At 47.5% G+C, this 12537-nt stretch overlaps 1 protein-coding gene across 1 annotated transcript in view; it reads left to right on the top strand.

Moving 5' to 3' along the window:
• Positions 1 to 12537, top strand: part of NOTCH2 (notch 2) — a 123143-nt gene that overhangs the window by 33467 nt on the left and 77139 nt on the right. The window contains 2 exon segments of the mRNA XM_006919824.2: positions 5144 to 5403; positions 8409 to 8744. Of these exon segments, the coding sequence (XP_006919886.1) occupies positions 5144 to 5403; positions 8409 to 8744 (596 nt within the window).

The raw sequence follows: 12537 nt of genomic DNA, 5'->3' as shown, positions 1-12537 counted from the left end.
GACCACTGACTTTTGATACATGGCCCAGCACTGAAATTCTACGATCATACAAATAGAGTGTGAAAGCTGTCTCAGTCAAGACTGAGCTCAGTAAAGATTCAGCACGGTGGGCTTACAAGGAGCTGATTGGGTTCGAAAACATGTTCCACCAGTACAGGACGAGAGAAATATGGCACGAAAGTAGTTCACGTGGATAAAAAAAGCTCTGGGCTTTTGAACTGACTCTGTATTCAGTAGCACATAATAGTGTTTTGTGGCTCCTAAAAAAGTGAACACGGCTTTGGACCGCAGTAGGAGAAACAAAGTGTCCAGACAGAGGTGATGGATGGTCCAGCTGTGGGCTGCACTGGTGAGAACACGTGTGCTCTGCTTTTTTCCATTTGGGGCCCCGCATTTCAAAGAGTTTTTTTTTGTTTTTTGTCTTTTGTTTTTTTTTTTGGCGAACTAGAATACCTAGTCGGGGGGAGTAGGCTAGCCTCTCGCCGAAGTCCGTAGGCCCAGGAGTCTTACCTGTGTGTGATGCCTCTGCCCTGTGTCTCCTAGCCCAGAAATCATACTCTTTCTAAGCTCCGAGGTTCTCACACACAGAAAGGAGACCCTAATGTAACAGCCTGTTGTAGGGAGCAGTACCCAGAGATGCTAGCATAAAATGCTTAGCAAATACATAACTCACAGTAGGTGCTTCAAAAATGTTGGTCACCATTATTATTACTATTGTTATCTTAAGCACAGAAGAGCCACTAAAATGGTGAGGAAGTCTGGAAATAATTTTATATGGAGGAATAGTCCAAAGCACTGAATCCTGGAAAAAAAAAAAACACACAGCGTCAACATAACGATCTTCACCTTCTCGAAGGGCTACATGTAACAGCAGAAGGCTTGCTCCTTTTTGTTCTAGAGGACAGGGATAAGCCAGTAGGTGGAAACTGTAGGGAGGCAGATTTTTTTTTTAATAAGATATAATTCACATACTATTAAATTCACCTTTTTAACGTGTATAAGTCAATGGATTTTAGTATATTCACAGACATATGTAACTATCACCATGATCTATTTTCGAAACATTTTGTTCTCTCCCCCCAACCCCCTCCAAGAACCTCTCTTGTCCTTAGTTGTCACTCTCCACTCCCCCTTCTAAGCCCCTTGTCACACTAATGTTTTCTATCTCTATGGATTTGCCTGTTCTGGACATTTCATAAAAATGATATCATACAACATGTGGCCTTTTGTGTCTTGCTTATTTCACTTAGCATGATGTTTTCAAGGTTCATCGAGGTCATAGCATGGATCGGACCTTCATTCCTTTTTATGGCCAACTAATGTGTCACTGTATGGCTGTGTCACATTTTATTTATCCAGGCATCAGCTTGCGGGCATTTGGGTTGTTTCCACTTTTTGCCGTTATGAATAATACTGCTGTGAACATTCTTTGCAAATTTTTTGGGTGGACTTACGTTTTTAGCGATCTTGTGATGAAATCTCAGATGAGACCACTGAACTTGACTCGGGGAAGTCATTGCTCTTAGCACATAGTTTCCAGGCAACAATTGGAATGAAAATTTTGTTGCAAGGGGACAAGTGAGAAGTAGATGTCAAAGAAAGGGAAAATACTTGTGAAACTAGGCGGCAGTTACAGATGTCTGGCTGTGAAGGAAGAAGAATTTGCAAAACGAAATGGGGCTTAGTGAAAAATGTAGGTTAAAAGAGACTTGTACACGTTTTAAGGTAAAAAAAAAAAATAGGCTGATGTCTAGCCCTCTGGAATTCTTGAAATAAGAAATTAGGTCTTTATTATACCAATAATAAGTCTAGTTGCACCTAAAAACAGGACGTGGTTCTGTACGTGGCTTTAGGAGAGTAAGTCAGTTGTACCTCGCATCTAAGTACCGTCTCACTGGTAAGTAAACCCTTCTTTACGGAGTCCGAAGCCGCCGCGGTCCACCTTCCGGTTACGGCTCTCATCCGTTTTCTGCTACTCCCCTTTTTAATCCCTTTCGTAGAGCTGGTCCTCAGACGTGCCAGGGCTGTCCCCTGTTTTAGGGCTTTTGCATTTGCTCTGCCCTCTGCCTTGAACACGCCTCCCCCTGATACCCGCGTGGCCGGTCTCTCGCCGCGTTCAGGTCCTACCTGTGCCTTCTGAGAGGCCTTCTCTGGTTTTCCTATTTAAAACCGAAACACTGTCCCCAATCTCATACCTTATCCCCCTTTCCTGTTTATGGTTTCTGAGCTCTTAACTCCACCTAACGAATTATGAATTTTACTAATTAATTTTTTTGTCTTCTATTAGAATGTAAACTACGAGTTGAAGGATTTACCTAGCACTAAAACGCTGCCTGTCACGTGATAGGCACTTACTAAATGTTTGCTGCATGAATGATGAGTGTAACAGTCTGCGCGGAAACATGAGAACATTCTTTTTCATCATCATTAACATCATCATTAATAAGCAAAATCGATGTTATTTATAGAATTAGGCTTCACATATTCTCTTACTCAGCTGACAAACTGTAAGGCACCAGATAGTGAATCCTTTCGTGGGCCATATTGTCTCAGTGCAACTGTTCAGCCCTGTACTGTAATGCAGAAGTAGCCAGAGGCAGTCCGTGAATGAATGAGTATGCGTGTGTTCCAATAAGACTTGATTTATGGACGCCGGAATTTGAATTTCACGTCCTTTTCAGATGTCACGAAATATCCTTCTTTTAATTTTTCCCCAACCATTTAAAAACGTGGAAGCCATTCTCAGCTCACGGGCCAGGGGACCCGCAGCTGTAGTCTGCCGACCGCTCCTCTTCCCGGTTTCTTAAACACACCTTAGTTGAAACTTGTTTTCTCACACAGGGAGCAACAATGTAAATTAAATCCTAATAACAGATGATTCAGAAACACTTTTGTTTGCCCTCAGAACCTTTCATAGTATTTCATTTTTGTTTTCCTGGGAACCTTAATGTTTTCACGATGTGTTTACGATGCTGATATTCCCATGAGTCTGCATTCTCTGAGCAGATGCCATGTGATGGTTTTGGGAGGTGGTGCTGGCATAATAGTTCAGGAGCAAAGCTGGGCAAAGCCCACCCGTGTTTAAAAGTTCGCCTTTATTTACAAGGTACACAATTTCCATGTGGGAGAATCTACTGTTGTCGGCTAGACTTCATCACGTCCAGAGGACGGTCATTGTGAATGACAGTTGTTCACTTTTCAGCATTATCCATGACAGATTTCCTGAATAAGTTGCAAATGCTTTTACTAATATAGCTCAGGGTTAATTTTAGCGCTGCTACATTGGCGATTTTTACTCCCCTACTTAAAAAAAAAATCAGAAAAGTATTCTATTGTCAGATCAAGCTATAATTTAAATAATGCATCGTGTTTTTCTCAATAAATGCAAAACGAGAAAACATGCTTTTCATTTGCAAAACTTTTTAATATAAGGTTTTTCACACACTTGATGTTACTTGACTCTGCCAACAACCCCATGATGTAAGTAGCCTTATTAACTATTCAGAATCTGAGAGAACTAATGGTCGGCGAAGTTAAGAAACTTGTCCAAGGTCCCGGCACCAGGACCCCAAGCAGGCCCACTGACCACCTGAGGTACAGACTCCTTGCCGTCCTCGCTGGCACCTTCAGCCGGCCTCGGTCCCCGTGCCGCACGCTCTGCTCACCGCCTCCCCTTCTCTAGCTTCGCCCGCTCGTAAGATGCTCGGCGCCCTAGCTGCTCCTGGCCCTGCCACGCTGAGTGACGGTGCACAGCTCTGGGAAGGGGTGGGGTGGCTGTGGTCGCTTATGTAACAACTTGCCAGCCCTGTTTCCTCCTCCAGCCATCTTAGCTACCGTGTGATTCTTCGGGGCATAGTCTCAGTTCCCTAATATCTGGTCCTCCTCCTTTGCTCCATGACCGTGACCTCTAAAGACCTCACCTTGCCAACCAATGGCTCATTGAACGTCTTGGACGTGGTTGGCAGAGACGGGAAGGAGTAGAGCATGAGCCCAGTCTGGGCGACTGGGAGAATGTGGACACACCGATTGGGCACAAGATGGGAGCTGGTTTTGAGGAGGAAGATTTGGGTTTCAACGTGTTATCTTTAAGGTAACGGTGGAACAGCATTGTAGATATAGTTTTCTATCCTCCGAAAAGCAAACCGGAGAAATAAGTTGAATCAAGTATCTGGGGCGACAGCGAAATGCTAAATTTTATAGTTAGAGTCGAAGTCACGTTCCTTGTAGTTGCTTCTCAGAGGTCCCGTTTAAATGACCTCTTCGTTGTGAAAACGGAGACTTTTCATGCCTTTCTAATGCTGTTTAGAGAAAATTGTCATAACTGTTGCAGACCGTTTGGGATGTGAATCAGCGGGGGGCACATAAAATGCTCCCTCAAGACGCCATGTGCAAAATGTTATCCGAGCTTCTGCTTTAATTGTTTTTCTTTTCTTCACTGTGGTGTCCGTAGGGTAACCTGGATCGTTTCTAATGTTATTTTAGCTACATTTTGTGCTTTTTTATTGGGTTAGAAGAGCTGCCTACTACTTATGTATTAACATATTTAAGTAAAAGTAAAAAAGCCCCGTCAACCCTCCCCCTGCCTGCACTTCCCTTTTCTCTCTCTTGCAGTCTCAACCCCCAAACATAACCCAGAAATCTAGGTATAGATCAATTAATGTCTCAATGGAAACAGGAAAGGCAGGGCTTATCGTTTCTTAATGCTTGAGAGAAGACATATGGGCTTTTAAATCATATTTGAAATTGGAGGGGATAGAGGGTCAGTCCATGCATCATCGTGGAATGTCTTCATCCTGTCAAATGGCTTAGTCAAAAGGAGAAAGCGAATGAGTTTAAACCGACAGCTCTCAATAGCGCTGCACAGACAGGCGCTGTCACACCCGTCCAGCCTGTAGGGACCGGAGAAAAGCTGTGTTGTGTTTTGCCAGGCCATGGCAGTCGTGCTAGATCACTACCTGGTGACCTGTCACCAGCCTAGACCCAAAAGGACATGGGAGTATGTGGTTAAGTTCGAAGCACTTCTGCTCCCAGAGTGAGCCAGTGTCACAAGTCACAGCCTAGCGTTTTCTTGGACGGACTGCGTCATCCTGTAAGGTTCTGGACGTAGGCAGCGTTTTCACGGACTCCGCTCTTTCCCACGCAGGTGTCCAGAGGGCTTCGTGGGAGAGTACTGTCAACATCGAGACCCCTGCGAGAGGAACCGCTGCCAGCACGGTGGCACGTGTGTGGCCCAGGCCCTGCTGGGGAAAGCCACGTGCCAGTGCGCCCCGGGGTTCACGGGCGAGGACTGCCAGCACTCCACCGCCCACCCCTGCTACGCTTCGCCCTCCTGTCAGAACGGGGGCACGTGCCGCGTGCTCAGCCGGGAGGACTACGCGTGCACCTGCCCAGTCGGCTTCACAGGTACCCCGGACTCGGGCCCGTGCTTCCTGTCCTCAGCGGGTGCCTTTATTTAAGCGTTTTTGATCTTGAATAAAGACATCGGGCTCTTAAGGGTCCCCCGGCTCTGGGGCGCGTTTGACACCGTGGTGAGGAACCGATGTCCCAGACAGCTCCACGAGCTTCCTTCTGAGAGTTTTAAGAGGGGAGAAGGGGAAAGAAAGAGGGTCAGAGTCTCAGGGGTACGTGACTCTCTAAAGTACGCCTGTCGGGAGCAGGGATCAGAACCCTTCGCCGTCCCCAGCGGAGCCGTCCGTGCCGTTTACCAGTCACTTGCTTCTCGAAACGTCCTCTTCTCCCTGGACGCTCGGGGCTTCCTGACCGCCAAGCGTTCCTTTGGCCCGCGCCGCCTCGTCCTCATTCATTACATTCTCGTGTCTTTGTCTTCGTGAGTTGCTGGCGACTCTCCCAGTCGCCCTCTTCGCTCTCCCTGACCCTGACGTTCAGGCTCACGGTTCTGTCTATTTCATATTATCCTTGGAAATTCAACAGGTGCCCCAAACTCAACCTGTCGACATTGATGGGTGATGAAACCTACCCCCCTCGTTCTTACCCCACTTACTCAGTCACACAGCCCCCTCCCCTGAGTACCTCTCACCTGTCTGCTCCTCCCCATTTCCCTTCTGCCCTGCGATTGAGGGGCCCGTCGCCTCTCACCTCCTAACTCGCTTCCTTGCCTTTCCCATCTCCCTGTCTCGTTCACCCGTCACATTGCCATATGTTTCATTATATACGCAGCTCTTCTCACAGACTCGCCTGCTGACAGTGCCCGATGACGCTCCATCCTCCACAGGGTCAACCGCGAGCTCTTACTGCTTCCAGGGCCCTTCACGGGCTAGACCTTACACCTGTTCTCAGCCTCAGCTCCCCCAACCACCTGGCTCTAGTCACGCCGTCATTGTCACCATTTCCTGCTGCCTCCATGCTGTCCCACACCCCTTCACCAGGAACGCCCGCTTTAGAATCGGTGATCGCCCCATGTTATTTAAGCTCTGTCTTAGGGGTCCTTTCATGGTTCCTCCGGGCAGTTAGCCTCTGTGAACCGTGTTTATTAAGTTAGATGAGAAAAGCAGAACCGTTCACCATTTTGTCCCCACTGCACCAACAATTCCGTCAACCTAATAAGCAAAAAATGAAAAACGTGCTCAGAACACGAGGCTGGCCCACTTGGTTTGGAATCCTCGTTCTATTGCTTTTTCATTAAAAGGAGTTGGTAGGGGTGACACATTATCTCCATCGCGACTGACAGCCCTGATGCTGTGAGTCACTGAAGAGTTAGCGGTTAAGAGGTTAATTTCCCCCCGATGATCAGTTTTGAGCTGTTTTGCTCGACGAGGCGAGGGGAGGGCATGCCAGTGTAAAACGTTTTCATCCTGACCAGCGGAAACGGCAGTAAAGTCTTCTCCGTAGTTAAAGTGTCACTCTGAAACGACCCCCGAATTAAAGCTCCTTCCCTTTGCCACCGGAAGGGTTTCTTCTTGGCGTTCTGCAGGCTTCTGACCTCCTTTGCACACGCACCACCTTCGTCTCTCGCCTGAGGCATCACCGCAGGTCAAGTTCACCCTTTTGGTTTTGCGATAGCCTCAGACCCTTCCTAGCCAGACCTTGTTAGCTAATCTCTTCTCTTAGATGAAGAAACAGGGGCAGGAAGTGAGCACCTACACCACGTAACACTTACGGGAAACCAAGGTCAGGGACCTTTCTGTTTCGGTTACGGCCAGCACTGCAGTACACGTGGTTGCCAGAAGCGGCCGTGTTAACCTCGCTCCACTGTAGGTAAGTGCCTCTCGGTGGAATGAGAGGTGCCTTCTCTCCGCTCAGCGCCCCGAGATCTCCGTGCCGTGCCCAAACTTCTGTTGCACCTTTCCCCTTTGATGGGCAGAGAGCACTTCTGTGTGCTCACGTGTCACCACGTTCTCTCTCTTAGAAAAGCTGTCGTGGCTCTCATTTGCTTCCCTGTGGGGGTCAAAGATTTGGATGTTTAGTTTGACAACCGATGGGAGTTTTAGTAAATGCAGGGGGTTCTCACTCCTTCAGTTCTAAAAAAAGCTTACGCCAATGACAGCCAAAAGTCACATGAATACCAAATGTATTAGTAGCATGGGGGTGTTTTTTCCTCTCTATTTCAGAGAATCTGCTTTGCTTCCTTTGAGTCATGCCTAGTATCTGGCACATCAGTCTTCCTGCTGCTTCTGGTACTTTCCTACCTGGGAGAGTCCACAGGAGTCACCTTTCTAGACAGCTTCTAGTTTTGTCTAGTTGTCATGTACCAGGAGTCAGGGGTTCTTCGTCCTCTCCGAATGCATCAAGCAATATTTCTAGCAAGACCACAGTTAATAAAGCCTCCAAGAATATGTGCGCATGTGTGTTGTGTTTAAAGGAAATAGAAGTGGTATTGTTTCTACCTTCTAAGAAGTCTGTCTATCCACGCTCTATGTGGTGGAAAATGCCAGGACCTGTTATTCATTCAAAAGACAGGATTCGAGAGCCTGCTACAGGAATACAGCCCCTGCCATTGGGAGGGAGGGAGAGACTTGGGGAGCTGAGGGGGACATTAGGATAACTTTCAGCCGCGGTGACTTCTGAGCAGAGTTGTCACCATAGTGGGAGTCCGCTAGGTAAACAGAAAGGAAGATGGCATTCTAAACTGAGGAGCAGCTCATGCAGAGACGAGGAAGTAAGAGACAGTGGTTGGGTCCAGATCCTTCTTTGCTACAGGGACCGATGGAATCCTCAGGGCTGTGCTTCGCCATGAGCCTTTGTGTCTCGGCTGAGGGTCCTGGAAAGTGCCTGTAGCACATGATCCGGGCGGGGGGCTCTGCTCTGCCTCCATGTCAAATTCAAAGAGCTTAGGGATCCTCCACACGACAGCTCCCTGACGTCCCCTGCTGGGTGGGAGAGGGGGTGGCGAGCTTGGGGCTGACCGCCATTTCCGTGGGCAGGGCTGAGTTCAGTTCTCGCTCCTCCAGGGAAGCTGTGTGAGTGGACTGACGCCTGCCTGTCCCACCCCTGTGCAAACGGAAGTACCTGTACCACCGTGGCCAACCAGTTCTCCTGCAGATGCCTCGCAGGCTTCACGGGACAGAAGTGTGAGGCCGACGTCAACGAGTGTGACGTTCCAGGACAGTGCCAGCATGGTGGCACCTGCGTCAACCTGCCCGGCTCCTATCAGTGCCAGTGCCCCCCGGGCTTCACGGGCCAGCACTGCGAAAGCCTCTACGTGCCCTGCGCCCCCTCCCCCTGTGTCAATGGAGGCACCTGCCGGCAGACAGGCGACTTCACTTTCGAGTGCAACTGCCTTCCAGGTAAGGAGTCCCCGGCGTGTCCTGGGGTCGGGAGACGCAGCTCCTACACAGGAGGAAGACGGCAGGTGTGGCCCTTTAGGAAGCACCCGTCTCAGCAGAGGAAACGGGGAAGCGAGAATTTTGTGTGAGGCGGGTCACTGGCGAGGGAGGAGTTTATGGGCCCGCCGTGCTGCATAAACGGAGCAGGGGTAATTGAACATGTCGGGGTTTACGATGATGAGCGGCTAGGAAATTGTTTATTGTCCCTTTTGGAGGAACAGTAAGAAAGAAGAGAAACAGCTGTGGGAAAGGGACAGACGAGTATATGGCATGGGAAGGAGCACAGTGAGAATGAGCCCGGAAAAGGCGCATGTGTGGTTAGTGACACTTTAAAGCGAATTAGCAGTGACAGCTGGCGATCAGCTTTCCCACACGCTCTTACCTCTGACGGGATGATATTTCCCTATCTACCCACCCATGCTTCTGTGATTTTCCTTGGGCTTCTAGCCCTCTGAATTCTCTCCAGGTCCCCTCTGTGACTTCGGGGTAACCCTGCCCTGACTCAAAGCTAGAGAATTTTGGAACTAGGGTGGGAGGTGGGGCGGGGTGATGCTCTGTGAATCAGCGAGCGCTTGTCGATGAGTGCCGATAGGTTACGTACTGCACAATCGCAAATAACCCCCCCAAAAAAAGCAAAAAGAGGAACAGCGTGTGGGAGCTTGGAGCCCAGTGCCGTGGAGATGGCGGGAAGGGCGAGCCCGGCCAATCCACCGAACTCAAAAAGGACGAGGAGGCTGAAAACCGAGAATTTCGATTGGGAACAGAACGCAAGCAGCTGGAGCAGATGAATTACTAAGCAACAAAGATTCTGTATTTATACAAATATCCTTGGTACAAACCAGAAGGAGGAAAACTGTAGAGGGGAGTAATGTGCCAAAGTAAGCAGAATTGCCTCAAAAAGAGGCTGTCGTAGCTACTCTTCTGAACGGGAATCTTAGATTCCGGTGTTGTGGATGCGGGTCACACGTAGTGGGGTTGTGTGTTTTTTCTTTTGGGGGGGGGCTACAGGTCATACGTTGGTCCTGGGTATAAAACCAAATGGTAATTTATTTCTTTTGTTCAGTAAAATTTGACCGACTGTCAACTGTCTTCTAGGCGCTGAGCTATGTGCTTAGGATAGAGCAGTACACAAGACACTGCTACATAATAGAAAATGTCATGCTGTTTAACTGCAAGCCACAAGAAGAAGCTATTGTCATATTGCTTTCAGTTTCTCTTTCTTCGAAGAACAATTGATACTTTCATTCTAGATACTAAGTAAATTTTTTGTTGACATAATATTACTATTATCCAGATCATCTTGTAGAAAGAATAACTAAGAAATATCTCTTCACTCCTGTTTTCCTTTTAAGGGTTAAGGAAGGAAATAGAAACGTAAACAATTTAATTTTACACATATTCCGAGTGTAACCGTTCTACTAGTCTACAAGTGGCTAGTAATTGAAGTTACTGTGATTTGCTGTTGAAGGCCAAGTGTGTTTTTCAGTCCCCAGAGAATTACTTTTAATAGTTGCCTAGAACAAGAGGTTGATTTGGCAGCAAAATGCTGACGGGAAGTGAGAGAAGTCAATAAAGGAAGTTTTTAGCTCAGAGAGAGTGATTATTCACTGCCATAGTCTCTGCATTGTTATCCATTAGCCACGATAAGAACCTTAGGGAATTCTGAGAGTATGTCCAGGAAGGGATGTGTCAAACTGGAATAGTGTCTCCTCCTTGAGAAAGGAAATAACCAGGGACTCCACGGCTGAGAGGTCGCCAGGGCTGGTGGGGTGGAGTTAAATCTTGGCTCTCTCTTACACGCTGCTTGCAGTTTAAAGCAAGACATTTATTTACTCACTGATGAAGTGTGTGTGCGTGGGGGGTGGGGAGGCGGATTGGGATGCAGGGGCCTGGGAGAAGATTTGGCGAAGAGAAAACTAACATTTATTTAATGCCTTGTATGAGTCAGGCACTGTGCCAGGTACTTCTGCAGCTTTTAGCTCATTTACACGAATCCTCGGGGATAGATAGGTATTATTTTTCGAGTTTTCCCCGGTGAAGTACCTCAAGTTTGGAGATGCTAAGTGATTCAGCCAAAGCTGACATGGTCAGGCTGAATCCAGACACGCAGACAGGTCATTTCTGACGCCTGTGCATCTTGTTGCGTCTCCCTGCACTCCTTGTCTGCCCCTGAAGGTGCTTTGAAAACGTGTAAAACTTTTTGTTAAACACTTTGAGGTGTTGTGTTAAAAAAAAAAAAGGTTCACGTTATAGGAAAAAAGAGATACTTCTTGTTACATATCGGCCTACGTGTGACATCATGCAGACATTTAAAAATAGTTAAGTAGACTAGTTCTTGCCTTCCGGGGTCCCGTGATCTATAAAGCAAATGGTATCAGCTTGGACAACGTATAGAAGGAAATTTTAAAGAGCATTTAAAACAATAGATGATGTAGGAACATTAGGAATAAATTCGTATTTATATAATTTGTAAGGTTTTTGTGCTCATCGTTTTTAATATCCCAGGCGAAGTTCGGAAAATGCTAACTTGATTCCACACAGGAGAACGGAGCCCGAAGATTTCCACACTGCAGCCTAGGCCTTCCCTCCATCGCCCTCTGCACCACTCCAAATGATCACGTGACTGAAATGTTACTTAGAGTAATAATCACTGTCAGTGTAAATAATAACGCCCTTATTTGAGCAGCATCATTATTTTAGTAGCAAAAATGGGGCTACCGAGTCAGCAGGAGGCAAAGTAGCTCGTTAAGGTCCTCTGTGCCTCCCAGCGGCTGCTTCCCGTGACACGCCAAGCCTTCGCACTTTTACTCGAGGCCCACTCCGATCACCCCGTTTCAAACCGTAACCACCCCCCAGGACTCCTGAATTACTGCTTGCTCTCGTCTACTTCGTCTTCCCTTCTATAACGCTTCTCTTCTTACTAGATAATTTGCACTATGTAATTTACTCCATGTGTCTGTTGTTTCCGGTCGATCTGTCCACACTCTGCCCCGTCTTCCCTGCTCCGTTCGGGCCCTCTCACTCTCCTCCCGAGGTCGTGCATCCTGGACCCTGTTCCGCCTCTCCTGTCCTTATGTTCTCTAGTACCGGAGGAGAAGAATTTTAGAGTCCTTTCCAACGCTGAAAGTCGGCGGACCCCGGATAAATTAGTGATTATGTTTGAATGGTTAAGTTATAGTTCTTGTCCTGCCAAGGGCACTGTAGTTACTTTAGTGTTATCGTAAGATTCATGGGGAGAGAATTAAAAGTGCAAAAATGACTCATCTTATGTGACCAAAAAAAACAAGAAGAAGTATTTCTCCATAGAGGGAAGAAAACAATATATTCAAGAGAGAGCTAATAAAACCAAGGAACCATATTTGTTCTTCCTGGATCAGCGAGTTAATAACCTAGAACTTCGCGAGTGGCCACTAAGCGGCGTCCGTAGCAGAATCCCCGAGGATGGGCACTCGCCAGAGTCGTTTGAATATGAGAGCAAAATAGAAAATACGTGAGCGAGTCATTGACTCCCAGGATTTTGGGGTTATGGCCAACCCGCAGGGCGAGAACGAGTTAGGCTGGTTTTGTGTTTGTGGATGTTTCTCGAAGCAGCGCAGGTAACCCCAAATCCGTGGGTCCCTCGAAGCTGCTGGCCGCCCCTTGCGAGTTCACACTCGGATCGGGCGATGTGCTGTCCCCTTTTCTTTCTTTCCCACACCTTTCCATTCCCCTGCGATTTTTTTTTTTTTAAACTTTATAAAAAAGCCGTCTGATC

The sequence above is a fragment of the Pteropus alecto genome, unplaced genomic scaffold (assembly GCF_000325575.1).
Source record: "Pteropus alecto unplaced genomic scaffold, ASM32557v1 scaffold106, whole genome shotgun sequence".
Lineage (NCBI taxonomy): Eukaryota > Metazoa > Chordata > Mammalia > Chiroptera > Pteropodidae > Pteropus > Pteropus alecto.
This window is presented reverse-complemented; position numbering and strand designations above follow the sequence as displayed.